Source organism: Mauremys reevesii, linkage group 3, assembly GCF_016161935.1.
Source record: "Mauremys reevesii isolate NIE-2019 linkage group 3, ASM1616193v1, whole genome shotgun sequence".
NCBI lineage: Eukaryota > Metazoa > Chordata > Testudines > Geoemydidae > Mauremys > Mauremys reevesii.
In genome coordinates this window covers 152461879-152479800 of record NC_052625.1, presented here as the reverse complement: position 1 = coordinate 152479800, position 17922 = coordinate 152461879, and the positions used below count along the sequence as shown (strand labels likewise).

The 17922-nt window shown below is 42.9% G+C and overlaps 2 protein-coding genes across 6 annotated transcripts in view; one reads left to right on the top strand and one right to left on the bottom strand.

Moving 5' to 3' along the window:
* The window catches only part of DDX43 (DEAD-box helicase 43), a 60337-nt gene extending 55254 nt beyond the window's left edge, over positions 1 to 5083 (top strand). For 3 of the 5 annotated variants that reach the window (XM_039532264.1, XM_039532263.1, XM_039532265.1), the window contains one exon: positions 333 to 494. In XM_039532264.1, coding sequence (XP_039388198.1) covers positions 333 to 479 — 147 coding nt within the window. In that variant the 3' untranslated portion in view covers positions 480 to 494. Of the gene's footprint in view, positions 1 to 332; positions 495 to 4066; positions 4205 to 4559 lie in introns of those variants that run through there. The other 2 variants (XM_039532268.1, XM_039532269.1) reach the window with 1 other exon arrangement.
* Positions 5084 to 5165: 82 nt separating this feature from the next.
* Positions 5166 to 17922, bottom strand: CGAS (cyclic GMP-AMP synthase). Its single transcript, XM_039532270.1, has 5 exons — positions 17224 to 17922; positions 12305 to 12527; positions 10445 to 10699; positions 8203 to 8305; positions 5166 to 6587 (listed from the first exon to the last, which is right to left on the bottom strand). The coding sequence occupies exons 1-5, from the start codon at positions 17866 to 17868 to the stop codon at positions 6233 to 6235; spliced, it is 1581 nt and encodes a 526-aa protein (XP_039388204.1). The 5' UTR covers positions 17869 to 17922; the 3' UTR covers positions 5166 to 6232.

Sequence of the window (17922 nt, the reverse complement as noted above, 5' to 3'; positions counted from 1 at the left end):
TAACATTCTAGACATATCTGTGTGGATTAAGGCCTGAACATCAAACTCAAACTTATTGGCACTAATGGATGATCTGCTGTCAGTGGACAGACATACATTCTCATCCTGGACCTCTCTACAGTATTTGACACTATTGATCATGAGATACTGCTGTCTCACCTGAGAGTCGTGGCAAGAGTCCAGGATAATGCACTAAAATTGTTTGAGTTCTTCCTGGAGGGACACACCCAAAAAGTAGTGATGCTTCTCCACCACTAAACCCCTCACTTATGGGGTTCCACAAGGATCAATTCTCTCTCCTGTCCTTTTCATCATCTACATTTTTCTACTAGGTAAACTGGTCAGACATCGACTTAAGTGCCAGCAATATGCAGATGAAACACTGCTCTACTTATCTTTCACAACATGAACATACCATTACAACCAAGATGGCTCAGTGCTTGGATGAAGAATACCTGGATGAAGCTGAACCTGAGTAGAACAGAGATGATGCTGGTGGACAGAGGAAAGTATTTTGAGGAGTTTGCAGTATAGTGCAGTCTCTCTTTGGTTGAAGGTTCACATTCAGAATTGGACAATTCAGTCTATAGTCTAAGTCAGTGGTCACCAACCAGTTGATGGTGATCAATTGGTTGATCCTAGAGGATCTCCCAGTCGATCGCGGGCTCTGGCAGCAAAACGGGGCTGCCACTAAGACAGGCTTCCTGCCTGCCCTGGCCCCATGCCACTCCCAGAAGTGGACAGTGAGCCCTGGGGGCGGAGCAACAGGGATCTCCCTCTGCGCGCTGCTTCTGCCTGCAAGCACTGTCCCCGCAGCTCCCATTGGCCGGGAATGGGGAGTTGTGGCCAATGGGAGCTGCAGGGACAGCGCTTGCAGAAAGGGGCAATGCACTTAGCCACATGCCACCCAACTCCCCACCCTCGGGCTGCTGGGGCACGTTGGCCCCTTCTGGGAGCAGCGTGGGGCTGGGGTAGTCAGGGAGCCTGTCTTAGTGGCAGACATGCTGTGCCGCCAACCGGGAGCCGCTGGAGGTAAGTACTGCCTGGCGGAAGGCTGCACCCCAACCCCTGAGCCCCCTCTTAGAGCTAGCACCCCAAGCCCCCTCCTGCACTGCAAACCCCAGCCCTGACCCCCCCGAGCCAGCACCCCCACCCCCTCCTGCACCCCAACACTCTCTGCCCCAGCCCAGACCCCCCGCTTGCACCCCAAACCCCCGCCCCGGCTCAGCCCAGAGCCCTCTCCCACACTGCAAACCCCTCAGCCCCAGCCCATACCCCCTCCCGAACCCCAACCCCCTACTCCAACCCCGTGAAAGTGAGTGAGAATGATGGAGAGTGAGTGACGGAGAGAGGAAGGAATGGAGTGAGTTGGGTGGGACTTTGGGGAAGGGGCAGGGTAGATCCTCGGTTGCCCTTAAAGTCAAAAAGTGATCTTGGGCATAAAAAATTTGGAGTCCACTGATCGAAGTATTCTTGGATTCATTGCTGATGCTGAGCTCTCACACCCAACAGCTGTGAGTAATGCTTTCTACCATATCCAGAACAGGAAATGTCATCTGTTCTGCTCATTTCAGGGGATCGAAAGGAGCTCCTTGTCAGACACCTTCCTGCTCCCGTGGTCAGGGACTCTGATGTACACTTTCCCACCAGTGCTGTTGCTGCACAAAGTCCTCATGAAGATCAAGCAGGACAAAGCCAAAGTAATCCTGATAGCTCCACCTTGGCCTCACCAACACTGGTTTGGCACGCTGATGGTTACCTGTCATATCAGCCTTTCACCCTCTGTTCCAGGGCAGGTCGGTCTTTGCTCATTACATGACAGGCCGGTTCTTAAAAGGTCTGGAGCAGCTCTACCTCCAAGTACCCTCCGTGGGACCTGAATCTGGTGATCACGCAGCTCATGAAAGCCCCCTTCGAGCCCTCGTTCTGCTCTCCTGGAAGGCATCATTCCTGGTGGTGAAAACTTCTGCCCGAAGGGTTTCCGAGATTAGGGCACTTACATTGGAGCCACCTTATATGGTGGTCTTCAAGGACAATGTCCAGCTGCGGCTGCATCTGGCTTTCCTACCCGAAGTGGTTTAGCAATTTCACATGAGCCAGGACATATTCTTGCCAGTCTTCTTCCCAAAGCCTCATAAATCTGAGGAGGAAGTGGGTTGCACTCCCTGGATGTCAGGAGAGAGCTAGCCTTCTTCATCGAGAGGACCAAGCCATTTTGCAAGTCAGCGCAGTTTGTCACGGTAGCAGATAGGATGAAAGGTAGTCCAGTGTCCACCCAGAGAATCTGGTCTTGGATCACCGCCTGCATCTGATTTTGTTATGATCAGGCACAAGTGCCTCCACCAGCAATTGTAACCACCCACTCAACTAGAGCACAAGCCTTGTCAGCTGCCTTCCTGGCCCAGGTGCCAATACCAGATATCTACAGGGCCGCCACCTGGTTGTCTATTCACAAATTCACATCTCATTGTGTGCCTACCCAGCAAGCCCAGGACAATGCTCGCTTCAGTAGAGCAGTATTACAAGCCACACGTCTGTGAACTCAGAGCCGACCTCCAGGGATACTGCTTGTGAGTTATCTAGAATGGAATAAACATGAGCAAGCACTTGAAGGAAAAAAGTTACCTACCTTTCATAACTGTTGTTCTTCAAGATGTGTTGTTCATGTCCATTCCATTACCCGCCCTCCTACTCCTCTGTCGGAGTTTCTAGCAAGAAAGAACTGAGAGGGCATAGGGCCAGCAGCGCTTGATATATCAAGGCATGAGTGCGGCACTCCAGAGGGAACCATAGCCAACCCTACGGATACAGCTAAGGCAAAAGTCTCCAACAGCTGTGCACATGGGCATGCACACACCTAGAATGGAATGGACATGAGCAACACATCTCAAAGAACAGTTACGAAAGGTAGGTAACAATTTTATCTGATGCTGCTTCTGGCAGAGCAGTGCTATAATGTTCTTTAAGTAGACTCCAAGCACCTGTCTGTCTTCAGTTCACTGTTTTGAGCTACCAAGAATGGAATATATATGAAGTACTCAAAGAAGAAATTCACCTTATAGAAACTTGAGTTCTTTGAGATGTGGTGGTGTGTATATATATTTCACCACCTGCCCTCCTTCCCCTCTACAATGGTATCTTCCGTATCTTAAAACAAAAACAAAAAAAACCTTTAAAAATAATGTCCATTTGAAAAGAAAAAATCAACCATTTCATATTCTGAAGATATTGAAATGGGACACTTTGAGATTATTAGAACTTTTTTCTTTTTTCTCCCGAACAAAATTTTAGTGAAATTGACACTATTTTACAAAGCATTTTAGTTTAGCCAGACTTGCCTTTTTCTGACAGAAAGCTATTCCATCAAAGATGTGAACCATTTTCATTCATGAAGGGTGAAATGTATTGTGGATAGGAAAGCTAAGATTTCCTCTATCCTGCAATTGCATTAGAATGAGGTGGTTGATCTTCACTAAACTGTGGTGTTTCTTTTTTAACAACTTTAATTCTTGGTCTTTTCATAACCAACGTTCAGTGAACTCTAACCTGGTGGTCTGGTACTTGAATGAAGAATCCTAAGAGAATGCCAGTCACCTTTAAAAACAACATTTTAAGAACTAAACATGTATAGATAAGGAATTTAACTAACCAAATCGCAGGTGTAAAATTTGGGTGCAGAAATGCAGTAAACAGCATAACATTCAAGTAGATTATTTAGGGCCAGATTTTAATCTACTTGAATTTTGCTTTTTCCCGTAACTTTTTTTTCAGGAGTTTAACTCCAAGGCAGAAATCTTTGAAATACATCATAGCGGTTTTTTAGGTGAAGATACGGTATTGGTTCATCTACTTACACTGGAAATCCAATGACATAGCACCAAAGAATTTATCACTCAAGCTACAAAGATTTTTCCTAATTTTTAGATTAAAAAGCCATAAGAGTTCTAGAATAATAGAAAATATTCTGGATAAATACTTATTTGTTGATTTCATTGACATATGACTGCAAAGCTTAGAGAATCACTTAGAATAAACTGTCTCCATAACATAACTTTCTAATTATCAGGCAGTTCCTGAAGAGCTTATTTCAATGGCAGAAAGATTCAAGCAATTTCAGATGACAAAAGAAATCAAAAAGGATTTAGGAAGACCTCGTGGAAAGTCCCAGAGAGGTTTTTAATTGCCTGGGAGATATTTAAACAAAGTAAGTAAATTCTTGTAATAATAGTGGTATAGATTTGAATTTAGGGCCAGATTTTTCAAGTATGTGTACTTTTGTGCATGCTTGTCTTCTATACACTAATTAGGTCTGTGAACTTCTTTGAAAATCTGGTTCTCCTTACATTTAACAATGTGTTGCAATGTTTAGATGTCACTCTCAATTATTCTGTAATTCACACTTAACGCAGAAAAAAATCAAGGTTAGTAATTGCAAGTACATCATTTTTAAAAATTGTAAAAATGCCGAAGAAAATTAAGAGTCTGCTTTTAATTTGACAAACAGCAGAATTTTTTAATATACAAGAATTTAAAAATTAACTTCTCTCTTATATTTTCAGGGAATCCGAGTGGTGCATACACCCAACACTGTCAACATTGTTTCAAAATAACTTACATGCCTGATGGTACCACCATTTATGTCAGTGGAGTGCCAGGAAGATGTTACATCTTGGGACAGATAAGGATAAAGATTCATTGTTGGAAAATGAAGCATATTCTTACAGTAATAGCTGAATAAATCTCGGAACAAATATTTCACCAAGTCTGTCACACTGAGTGGATGGAAACCCAACCAAATGATAAAACAGTACACAAATTTTGCGAGGCTCCAATCTTTTTTTCTAATAAGATTATATGTTTTCTATTTTGATTCTTCTGGGCCTCTTATTTTCTTTTACCTTAAGCTTATATACATATATACAAAACTCCTGTTGACTTCAGTAGGGCTAAAATTTCATTCCTATTTATTTTGATGTTTTTGACCTTTTTTAAGAGAATAAAGGAATCTAGTTTTGTACAGCACTGAAGTTTTCAAATGCTGTAAGATTTTTGCATTTGCTAAATAAAAAACTTGAAAATGTAATAGCTTTTCCACTGGCTGTACCTTTCCTATGTGCTCTTGTTTCATAGAGTCTCTTCAAGAAAGAAGAATCAAGTTAAGTTCTGTCTGAGCAGATATAATAGATAAAGTCTGTTGTTGCTGCTGCTTGTACTCTGACATCCAAAAATTAAAGTGCAACTATAGTTGTTATCACTTAAAAGCAGGATCAGTAAAAAGTATAATTATCCTTAAGCACATTTCTGTTTTGGAATATTCAATACTCAAGTATCCAACGAAATACCTCAACGTGAGCAAAGTAACGGATGAAAGAAAATCAGAACTGATTTTGGTTTTTTGCAAGCTATTATGCAGTGTTGCCGCTTCGGAATAAATATAGAGGTGAGTTATGATTGTTGTCTGTAAATACATATGGAGGATACTCAGCAGTGTTTATACTGGTGCAACTCCATTGACTTCAGAACTGCACCAGTATAACTAGGAGTATAATATGGCCATTTGTCTGTAAATTTGTTTGCCTGTTATTGTTCTGCATCAAATCTATATTTTGTTTTTACTACTGAATCACTGCTGCCTTCTTAGAAGCACAGCGCTTGTCTATAGTGTGTGGCACTGTGCACTACAAGGGGCGTAATTTGTAAAGTGCACTGTTTTGTGCACTAATTGGTCCACGTAGACCCTGTTGGTGCACACTAAAAGTTCCCTAGCACTTTAGTGTAGAACTGTATTGTGTTACTGTGCATGAGGGAGCTTTTAGTATACGCCAGCAGGGACTATGCAGACTAGTTAATGTGTAACATGGAACTGCACTTGAGAAATCACACCCCCATAGTATGCATTGCTGCACTGTGTAGATAAGTGCATAGAAGTGAGAGCAGGAAAGTATCGGTTATAGCTAATTCTCCCCCACCCCACCCCATTGAAAGTAGCCTGGCACCAATCAGACTTAAAATTGTGGAAAAACTTGTCCTGTTGTCCTTTCTCCTCTACCACTAAAATAGCATAATTTAATTTAAATGTGCAAGTCTCATTTATTGACCACAATTACTTTACTACCACTTTTCATAGCACCAGAAATTCCCAAGGAATATAACTTCAAATGTTGATTCTGTATTAGATATGCTGATTTATAAAATGTAAATGAAAATTTTGAAAAAAGCATAGAATATTTCCTTAATTCTGCAGTTCAAATATTGGAAATCTATTGTTTATTTCATATTTAATTTCCTTTGAAAGGAAATCATTGCTTGCCTTATCAATCAATCGTCTACTAAAAAGGTTGTGTGTAGGAATAAAAAAGTGTGGAAGGTTTGCGTTGTTGAGGCAATCCAGAAAGTAATCCAAAAATTTTTGAAAACAGCTCTCAAGGTCTGTGAACAGCCATTGTTTGTCATCTGGCCAAAGGACACATGCCTGGAAAAAGGCAGTTTTGGCATGGTAGGAACAGAATTTGTCCAGCCCCCGTCTGTTTCCATCTTTTGTTTTAAGTTGATCCAGAAGATGCTTCAGAAGTTTCAGACAGCTTTTCCTGTTGAACAATAAGATGTTATTACTGAGAAATGCCTTATGTATGCCAAATAAGTGTTTCTGGAAATATTTTGCTTTCATGAGGCATTTGATGTTGATCCCAACAAGTGGGATAAAAAATCTTGCCAGTAATATTTTCCTATGAAGTATGAAAACCCATTGCATTTTTGTAGGCCAGATTCATCCCAGTATTACATTAGCTTTTCCACATGGCTCCCCACATTGAAGGACTGTGCCCAAGGGAAGTTTTAGTGATGCATTATAGTAGGAACTTCCTTCCACTGGGGGGAGTCATAACCCAGAAACTGAGTAGTGTTGGCCAGTCATATGCTCCATTTAGTGCACTCCCCGCAGCAGTTACCAACAGTGGGCAGTTTTGGAGACCGCTGCAAATTAAACCTGCCCTTTTCTGACAAACTGAGGGATATATCACTGCCTTCCCTCGGACAGAAGGAGCCAATGGCTATGGGAAGATGCAATTTACGTGTGCTTGCACCAATAGCAGTGAATCTGGCCCAATTTTTGAAATTACTGTTGTTGCCAAAAATAAAATGATTCTCCTAATAATTTGATGTCTTATGTGTCAAATCTAGAGAACTGACAAACACGAGGTAGACTGAAGGAGTCACACACCTACTTGATTACTCTGTTTTTCTCTCTCTTCCTATGCTTAGAATTGTTAATGAAATTCAGAAGGGTTCATGATTTGTAAAACTACAGAATGCAAAATGGGTTATCTGTCAAAATCAGTTCCTTAAATTATACTATTTAAAACACCAAATGATTCTTCATGTATTTCCCCTCCCCCCCCCCCCCAAAAAAAACCTTATTAGCTATTTGAGGCAATTCATTAACTTATTTAGTGCCCAGTATCTAGTATAAACCAGGGGTCCCCAACACGGCATCTGTGTGCACCCGCCTACTGGCCGCTGGGCAAGCAGCCGCCGAAATGCTGCCGAGTAGTGGCAACATCAAGGAGCGGCATTTTGGCGGCAACGCCTCTTGATGACGCTACTTCTCGGCGGCATTTCAGCAGCGATGCTTCTAGGCGTTGCTGCTTCTTGGCGGCTGCTTGTCCAGTGGCCACAGTCCTCGGCGGCTAGTCGTCCGGCGCCCACCCACACAGAAAGGTGGGCGGGCGCCGGACCACTGGTATATACAGTGGTAAATTTCCTAATGGCTGAGTCAATTGACTTCCCAATCTAACAAACTGGGGCTAACTTTTTTTTATCAGACTTAGGAAGTGTGTGGGGGGGATTGTTTTGTTTTTTGACAGATTTCATCTGTTTGCTTTGTAATATGAAAATAGGATGTGAAACTGATGTAGTATGTCCCCATCTTCCTTAAACTTCAGTGGAAGCCAGACATACTCAGCACTGCACAAGATTGTATTTATTTGCCTACAACAGAAGGGTGTTGTGACTAGTAAGTGATATGCATGAAGTGTTTTTCAAATATAAAGGCTTCATAGAGGCTCACTATTATTCCTTAGTATGGGTTCTTGTTCTCTCACACCACAGATTAAATTATAAATTTAGAAAGAATTAAAACACTTGCTAGACTGATATAGTGGCTAAAAGAGACTTCAAAAAAGACATACAAAAAGACATACTAACCTACAACACTTTACTCCCTTAGATTCACAACATGTTTTTGTGTTGCCATGGTTCTTTATCATATCCTTTTCAATGTGTGAGAAAGAGAGTCGCCAGGTGTCTTCTAAAGATGTATTAAAAGAATACAAACATTTAGTAACACTTTTACCCACTTATAATATGAGTCTTACACAGTTTATGTAGCTAAAGAAAAGTCATCCTGAAGTGAATTTATTTGGAAATGTCTGCAACTTTTTTTTTACTTTAAAAATATCAATTTAATCTAATCCACAAAATGCTAAAATCCCCTAATTGTATGTTTTTTGCATGATTTTCCCTAAAAGACAGCATTACGGTTGTCTGGATATTTTAACTGCATTTCCATACCTAAATATGTTTGGATTTCTTTGAAGTATAAACTTAACACTTAATTTCCCGGGTTTATAATGTGTGGTTTTGGGATAATTACAATACCCCAAGAAGCTTTCCATCTTTGAAAGTACATATCAAGTAATTTTAATCTTAAAACAATTTTTTGTTTTGGGATAAGCTAATTGTGGTGGTTGGCATAACTTATTTTTAAGACTTTTTCCACGGTCTATTGATTCTGACATGATCTTGTTTTAGGAGTACGCCTCTGTTTACTCTTGCAATAGTACCCTGTTTTCCACCCATGGCAAGGCATTCAGTTTGAGTAAATAAGCACCCATGAAGAATTATATAAATTATTTTTATAGCACTGACACAGGGCTATATGCTTTCCACACCGCTACAGATCAGCTTTCTGCCCCACCAAGCACATTGTCACTGTTCACATTTAATTTTCCTATTACAGGAGATCAACAAGACAAGGCAATACTACTCTCAAATAGCATTAGGTAAAATCTGTGCTGAGATTTTAATAAAAAAACAAACAAACAAAAAAACTTTAGCAAAGCCTTTCTTTAGCGTAACACTTTCTTTTGCTGAAATATAATAGAAAAAAAATGTCAGTTCCCCCTAGATGTACTCTACTGCCACAGATCATGATTGTGATAGCCAAGTTAAATAAAAATAATGGTAATGGTGCACTTATGAAGACCTGAACTTGATGGGGAAATCTAGTAAATTCCCCATACAATGTAAAACTGTGAAGTTTTAGATGTATTCTTGTGTAGACTAAATCACTCAACTTCACATGCAGAAACTCATTTTGATGTTCTATTTGTGCAGAAGCATACTTTCCTTCACTGGCAATAGGTTTCTATTATATAACAGAAAAAGGTGGTAAAAATAGCTCTACCTGGCCATGGTTGGAAAGTAGTACAATGTTCTAATATGGGAGGGTCTATCTGAAATTACTTCAGCATCAGACACTTTGATGTAAGAGCTTCAGGGTAGGGACGGTCTTTGTACAGAGCCTCCACAATATGAAGAATAGGACAAGTTTAATAATTCAAAGATAGGGTTTTCTTAGATGATGGCTCTGATCCAGATGTAGCCACGGAGAAGACAGACAGAAGAATAACGTTGGCACCTTAAAGACTAAGATTTATTTGGGCCTAAGCTTTTGTGAGAAAAAAACCCTTCTTCAGACCCTGGAGTGAAAATTACAGATACAGGCATAAATATATTTTGGCACATGAAGAGAAGGAAGTTACCCTACAAGGGGAGAACCAGTGTTGAAGGCCAATTCAGTCAGGGTGGGTGTGGTCCATTCCCAATAATTGGTGAGGCAGTGTCAATACCAAGAGCGGGGAAATTGCTTTTGTGGTGAGCCAGCCACTCCCAGTCCCTATTTAAGCCCAAATTGATGGTGTTAAGTTTTCAAATTAATTGTAGCTCTGCAGTTTCTCTTTGAAGTATGTTTTTTTTTTTTTAAATCTGTTATTGAAGGTCCAGGGAGACTGAAGTGTTCTCCTACTGGCTTTTGTATGTTACCATTCCTGATGTCTGATTTGTGTCCATTTATCCTTTTACGTATTGGTTGACAACACTGGTTCATGCATCTGAAGAAGTATTTGTTTTTTACCCACAAAAGCTTATGCCCAAATAAATCTGTTAGTGTTTAAGGTACCACCAGACTCCTCATTGTTTTTGTGGATACAGACTAACATGGCTACCTCTCTGATAAGAGAAGAATACTGCATGCCCTGCTGACTAACAAAATCAAAAAGTAATATGTAGTTTCCCCTTACAGCAGTTGGGTGATTACTAGCTGAGCAGAAGGACCCCTCTCACATTTAAAAAAAAAAAAAGTCTGTGTTCAAAATAAAAACAATACCTTTTAGTGCTCTTCCATCCTTGGCATGTTTGGGTACTAGGTATATTGGCTTCCATTTATATTCTTGTTTCACTTTGCTTCCTAGCCATTTTTCAATTTTTAGGCCCTCCTGTGTACTGGCAGGCCAGCTCTGACTTCGAATTTCCAAAGCCAAGATTATATCCACCGATATCTCCATTGGAGGATTCCCAATGCGAAGTGTTATTGCAGGACTTCCAGCCTTTTTTTTATCCACAGTGACTTTCATTTCTGTTCCTATCAAAAAAGTAATGAATTTTCTTTAATAACCTTAACTTTTTAATATTGGAAGAAACCATTTTTGAATGTTTTTGTTTATTTAACTAGAATTTTCAGCTATATCATGTCATATACAAAGCTTCAGTCATTGACTATTAGAGAATATATGAAGAGACTAAGTATTTTTAAATCAATTTGTATAATGCAAATAGTTCTTTTTTTTTTTTAAGGTATGTGCAGAAAATTGACCAAGTAAACAAAGGAAAAATGCATGAAACTACTTAGAACTCCATGAGGGACAAATAATTGCAGGTTGCCCCATCGAGAACAAATAACCAAGCCATTTTTATAAGTAGCTTATGTAAAATCATAACATCAGATTTCAGTATTTGACTAGCTGCATTAATATGCTACAATGAAATGAAAAGAAAGTGCCTTTCAAGGTAACATAACTGAAATTAAGGTGCTTTGGAGAGACCTTGTGTTTGCAGTGAGAACTGATTCTAAAAGTGGAATGTTCTTGTCTTGTTTAGGAATATTTTTATGCATTAGACCCATAGAACCCAATGTATTTTTATATTTAATATTGTAAATGTTAGTTGAAAATTGTGGCCACAATTTTCAACACACACAACTGTCAGCTAAAGGGGATTATATATTCTCACTTAGAGTATATTGTTAGTGTTAAATATGACAATTTATTTCCAAAACAAATAAAACATTTTAATGAATGAAGGCCATATTCTCCCCTAATCTCTGTATTACACCCCCACTTCTGACATCAGTGGGCATTCCATTATGTATAATGCTTACTTTATATCTTGGGCTACAGACCATAATTCAACACAGATTTACCCCTCTTCTCCATCTGAGTATCCCCTGATTATTTCACCATATTCTTGAGCAAAAAATACACTGAAAAGCAAGACACGGAATTTTTCGCAAGATCCACATCCATTGAACTGGTCTATTATGGACAAGGTTATTTGAACAGTTTAATGCTGATGTAAAAGAACCTCAGACATCAAAAACCATATCAGTCATTTCAGTGCTACAACAAGCAGTCTCTTGAGTTATTTTAGAAACTTATAAGATTGAATGTTTCTAGCACCTTGCTGGAAGAAAATACTGCTTTGTTTTAAGAGGGGTGTGGGATAAGTTTAGAAACTACGGAAAACTTACTTCCAGTAAATTTAAGAACACTTGGTATAAAGCAGAAGAAATTGAGTCCGTATGTGGCATAAGGATTTTTTCAAATATTTCTACAAACTTGTTGAAGCCATCTGTCGTTTTTGTAATGTGACTGGCCTGACCGAAACCTGGCCTTAGACCGTACCCTGAATGTCCTTTGTTTCAATGTGCAAAAACAGCTTGTTGCATAAGAATGGAGTGGAGTGAATCAGGCCCTGTATGTTTGTGGTTGCTCTTCTCTTGTTGCTCTTGCAACAAGAAAAAGCACAGACATGTATAGCTTTTTCTAGCATTTTGTGCACACATCTATGAAGGCACTGCTAACAGGAACATAAGTTGTATGTACAACACTACTTCCACTGATTTATATGTACAGACATTAATGTGAACAGTAACACCTGTGTTGGAAAATATTGTCCACTGAATACTTACTTGTCATGCTCTTTACAATTTCTTTAATAATGTTCCTCAGGGCAAAAAGCATCTTACAAGCCGCTAATGTTCCATCTTCCTGTAAAAATTTGTCTAGCTCGTTTCCTTGAGGATTTCTTTTAAGTCTCACATAATAAAAGGCACCAGAGGCATCACATTGTTCCAGTTCAACTCTAGGAGCTGGCATCGTAAACATGATATCGAACTCATTTGGTGCAGAAATCTATGAATCACAGAAATACAATGCTTACTGTTTTGTTATTACAGGTAAGGTTTTAGCCTGCATTTCCATTATAAATGCCTCTATGCAGTGGTGAGCTGGAGCCGGTTCGCAGGAACTGGTTGTTAAATTTAGAAGCCCTTTTAGAACAGATTTTTCCGGGACAACTGGTTCTATAAGGGCTTTATTTAACAAAAGCTCTGGCAGCTGTCCACTCTGCTCTGGCCCCAGCTCACTTCCCCCTCCTCTCCTGAACACTCTGCCCCTCTTCTCCTCCCCCTCACCTGCTTCCCACGAATCAGATGTTTGCGGAAAGCCTGAAACAAGCAGCAGGCACGCAGGTAAGCTGGGGGAGGGGAGGTGTGGCTGGCCCAGCCTAGCCAAGCAGCTCCCTCCGGCCTGGCTCCTGGTCCCAGACGACTGGCTCCCTCCAGCCTGGCACCCCTGGCCAAGTGCCCCCAGCCCGGTCCTGGCCCCAACCAAGCACCCCTGGCTCCAGCCCTGCGGCTGCCTCTGGCCCAGCTCCTGGTCCCAGCCGAGCAGCCCTAGCCCAATCCTGGCTGAATGCCCCAGCCCGGCCCCAGCCAAGCGCCCCCAGCTCTGGCCCCGCAGCTCCAGCCCGGACCTGGCCCCGGTCAAGCAGCCCCGGCCCCAGTCCCGGCTGAGCGACCCGGGACTCAGTCCTGGCCAAGCGGCTCCAGGCAGTGCGGTAAGGGAGCAGGGAGGGGGTGTTGGAAGAGGGCAGGGGAGTTTGGGGGGATGTAGGGGCGATGGACGGGGGTGGGGTGGTCAGAGGGCAGGGGAATTGAATGGGGGCAAGGGTCCTGGGGGGGCAGTCAGGAAGGAGCAGGGGTTGGATGGGGCGGTGGGGGGCAGTCAGGGGCAGGGATAGTTGGGGACAGAGAGAAGGGGTGGTTGGATGGGGCAGAGGTCCCGGGGGGCCATCAGGAATGAGAGGAGGGGTTGGATGGGGCAGCAGGGGGAAGTCGGGACAGGGAAGGAGGTTGGATGAGGCAGGAGTCCCGGGGGGGCGGCCACAACCCCCTCGTGGGGTGAGGAGGAGGGAATCTGTAGTTAATATTTTGGCAGCTCATCACTGCCTCTATGGACTTTATTCTCCTGTCCACTTCCATGTGCAGAGATGAGGGGAACAAATGTATGGTAATTTGCAGTAAATTAAGACCAGGGAACTCTCAACAGGAGAAAGACAATACAACCCAGTCAGGCAGCTACTCTTATCAACTCTTACTGGAAGTTTTATTTTTGGATGGCTGTGGATTAGAAGTGATTTAATCATCCTGTTAAAGAGTGGGGTAAACTACACATTTCATAAAGTGAAACTAGAACAACTTACACAACATAGATATAGAAGTCCCAAGTGCAGCAAGACAGACCCACATTACACTGCTCGATTCTCCCTCTGACGACAGATCTGACTCTTACTGAAGTTAGTAGTAATTGTTCCTCACGTAGGTACTTACAAACTGTAATCAAGTCACCCCTATACCTGTGCTTTAAGATAAATAGATTCGAGGAACTCAATCTTTGAGGCATGTTTTTCTAATTCTTTAATCATTCCCATGATTCTCCTCTGAACCCTCTTCAATTTATCAACATTCTTCTTAAATTCTGATAACATCTACAGAGTTGAACTTCCCCAGTGCAATGCTGAACATCTTACTTCACAGCATACAGCTACCAACCAAACTAATCTATGGAGTCAAATGGAGAAAGTTTTCAGTATGGGCCACATAGCACCTGGTATGGACCATCTATTGTCCTTAAAACACTGCACCTGATGGCAGTATCCTTTAATCACCCTCCAGTCCAGGAATATGCAGTCTTCCTAAACCCTCTGGGATCAAGGTTCCCTAAGGAGTTTCCTCCCAGTTTGGGAATCCTCTTTGTTGTGGGACCTTAAACTAGTGCTGTCAAGCCTGATTTTTTGGGGAGGGGGGCATTTGAACTCCTGGCCACCTCTTTTCTATCATTTGTCAGTGAAAACTGCCTTCCTTATGGCTATCACATTGGCTAGAAAAATTGAGTAGACTCAGGCTCTGAATGGGCCTATTGTAAAAATTTCCAACAGGACAGCCACCTTCAGGCCTCACCCCAAGTTGGAACCCTCCTTCCAGATGATGATGTGGTATCCTCTCACACTGAGGATACCTCTCTGGAGGAAGGAACTCCAGTTATTAGGAAGAAACAGGTTATGGGGGATTCAATCATTAGAAACATAAATGGCTGGGTTTATGATGACCAGGAGAACCGCATGGTGACTTGCCTGCCTGGTGTGAAAGTTGTGGATCTCTCGAGACATTTAGATAGACTTGTGTAGTGCTGGGGAGCAGCTGGTGGTCATGGTACATGTAGATACCAATGACATAGGGAAGGATAGGAGAACAGACCTGAAGCCCAAATTTAGGCTGCTAGGTAAGAGACTGAAGTCTAGAACCTTCATGCACATTGGAAAACATAATCCCAACTATACAAATAAAATGTTGGGATCTAAATTGGCTGTTACTACTCAAGAAGGAGATCTTGGAATCATTGTGGCTAGTTCTCTGAAAACATCAACTTAATGTGCAGCAGCAGTTAAAAAAAAAAAGCTAACAGAACGTTGGGAATCTGTAAGAAAGGGATAGAAAATAAGACAGCGTATATCATATTGCCTCTATCTAAATCCATGGTATGCCCACAATTTGAATACTGTGTGCAGACGTGGTTGCCCTGTCACAAAAATGATATATTGGAATTGGAAAGGGTTCAGAAAAGGGCAACATAAATGATTAGGGGTATGGAGTAGCTTCTGTATGAGGAGAGATTAATAAGGCTGAGACTTTTCAGCTTGGAAAAAAGATGACTAAAGGTGGATATGATAGGGCTCTATAAAACCATGACTGGTGTGGAGAAAGTAAAAAAGGAAGGGTTATTTACTCCTCATAACACACGAACTAGGGGCTCATAAAATGAAATCAATAGTCAGCAGATTTAAAACAAACAAAAAGTATTTCTTCACACAACGCACAGTCAACCTTGGAACTCTTTGCTGAGGATGTTGTGAAGGCCAAGACTATTACAGGGTTCAAAAATAAAATAGATAAGTTCATGGAGGATAGGTCCATCAATGGCTATTAGCCAGGATGGGCAGGGATGGTGGCTCCAGCCTCTGTTTGCCAGAAGCTGGGAATGGGTGACAGGGGATGGATCACTTGGTGATTATCTGTTCTGTTCATTCCCTCTGGGGCACCTGGCATTGGCCACTGTAGGAAGACAGGATACTGGGCTAGACGGACCTTTGGTCTGATCCAGTATAGCCATTCTTATGTTATCTGACCTTCATGTAATCTGTTTATCTCATGGTCCTCTGAAATCGCATTCCATCCCAAGACAAGTGAGACTCCATACCCTGGATGTTGTAAGAACATGCTTTTTATTTAGACAGGACTAAACCATTTGGATACATGCACAGGCTGTTTGTGATATGTGCTGGAAAAATTAAGGGATAACTAGTGTCAGCTCATACTGTGTTAAGACTTGTTATGCCCCAGCCATGAGGGATCCACCGCGACATGTTAGAGTTTACTCTACCTGTCCCCACCACTCCCGGCTTTCTCATATATAAAGACTATGCACAATGATCAATACCCCTGTCGGCTGCAACCTGGATAATTGTAACTGACTGTATCTACACTTGAACATCAGAACAATGTAAAAGCTTCAGCTAGTGCAAACCACAGCTATCCCCTGCCTGTGTGTTTTAGGTCACCATGACTAAATCAAGCCTGTGCTCCAGTTTCTCCACTTGCTCCCAGTCTAAATCGACTAATGGGGCTGGTCTCAACTACATTATCTTAATCTATATAAACCATCAGGACAACTATGTTCCTCTAGTCTAGAACAATGCAGAGCACAACCTGTATGAGATCTGGAGCTGTCTCTTAATCAACGGGAACTAATTCAACAAACTTCCTGAGGAAATTAGAGTAAGCCAGTTTGAATATATTTTGTAAAATCTGGGAAAATTTTATTAAGGAGGAAAGCCTCTGCACCCCTATAACAAAATTGTTTTTACATCAACCTCCCTCCCTCCCAACTAGTCCCCACTATCCCTGTAACCCCAAAGGGAGACAAAAAAGATTTCATGAAACCTGCTAGGAACCTGGGGGTACTCAAATCTATGGTTATGGTCACCAATACAAACTGCATAGCTAGAAGGAATGTAATTAGCCATTATGGGAAAGAGTGCAGCGAAAGGGTCCCTGTAAGATAATGTGCTGTACCTGAAAGCCACAAAGAGCTTGAGCCACTTGCATCTGAAGAAGTGGGTATTCACCCACGAAAGCTTATGCTGCAGAACGTCTGTTAGTCTATAAGGTGCCACAGGATTCTTTGTTGCTTTTACAGATCCAGACTAACAGGGCTACCCCTCTGATACTTGAGCCACTATAGTTTCAGAAGCTGCTGCAGCAGAGGCAAGGGCTGCGCCATGCTGGGACAATTTGGAGACAATTTTAAATAAGAATCAGGGACAGAAAAGGACCCGGGAAAGTGTCTGAAAAGCAGTTCCAGGGAGGGAGGCTGGAGGTGGCAGAAGATAAGGAGTCACATCACAGCTGGAAGTGCCACAATTATGGTAGGTCCTACATTAATTGTGTCCGATGGAGATGTGCTTAAGCCCCTGCCCGCTTCTCCTCACCTTGACATGCTCGTAGTAGCTACCGGTGCCCAGGATATCAATTGAGCTGAAAGTGCTCTCCCGGGCTCTGATCGCTGACACCAACTTGCGGATGAGCTGGTTCACAAGCTCCGCTGCCTCCGACGTGTCCTGCCGGCCCAGGCTCAGTGTCTTCAGCACATCCCTGAGCCGCGGGGCTCCCACTGCACCGGACTTGACCCCGCCGCTGCTGTCCGCCCCCGTGCAGCAGTAGGACGCTACAGCGGGCGGTCCCCTGGAGGGAGGCTCCTTTGTCTTAGGGACAGCGCCCGTCTCCCTGCGGGCAGAGTCTTTCCTAGCGGGGACTGGCTTCCTACCGGGGCCAGCATTACTCGCTCCCTTCCCGGTACGGCCAGAGCCCGGCTCGCTGGGAGCAGGTCCCTTCTCTGCGCGGGAGCTGGCAGATGTGGCGCCCTGCGGGTCAACGCGAGAAGGGGCGTCTCGGGGGTTAATGGCTTTGGCCTGCTCACCAGGAGGCCGAGCGTCCCCTCTCCCTGCCCCAGCTCGCCCCCCGCTCCGGGCAGGGGGCTTGGCGCTGTGGCTCGGCGCGGGCTCCGGAGCGCTGCTCTGACTCGGCGCCTTTCTCGCCCCTCTGGCTCTCCTCGCTGCGGCGCACTGGTCCCCCATGGCTCAGCTCTCACCGCCTCCCTGGCTCAGGGCAATGAGGCGCCAAGCGCCAGA

Bases quoted from the DNA above. Each gene is read 5' to 3' on its own strand.
- CGAS (XM_039532270.1), bottom strand. From the start codon at position 17,868: ATGGGGGACCAGTGCGCCGCAGCGAGGAGAGCCAGAGGGGCGAGAAAG. The intron at 12,528-17,223 runs GTGAGGAGAAGC...TGTGATTCATAG, and splicing joins GCTACTACGAGCATGTCAAG to ATTTCTGCACCAAATGAGTT. The intron at 8,306-10,444 runs GTATTGTTTTTA...ATACATCTTTAG, and splicing joins GGATGGAAGAGCACTAAAAG to AAGACACCTGGCGACTCTCT.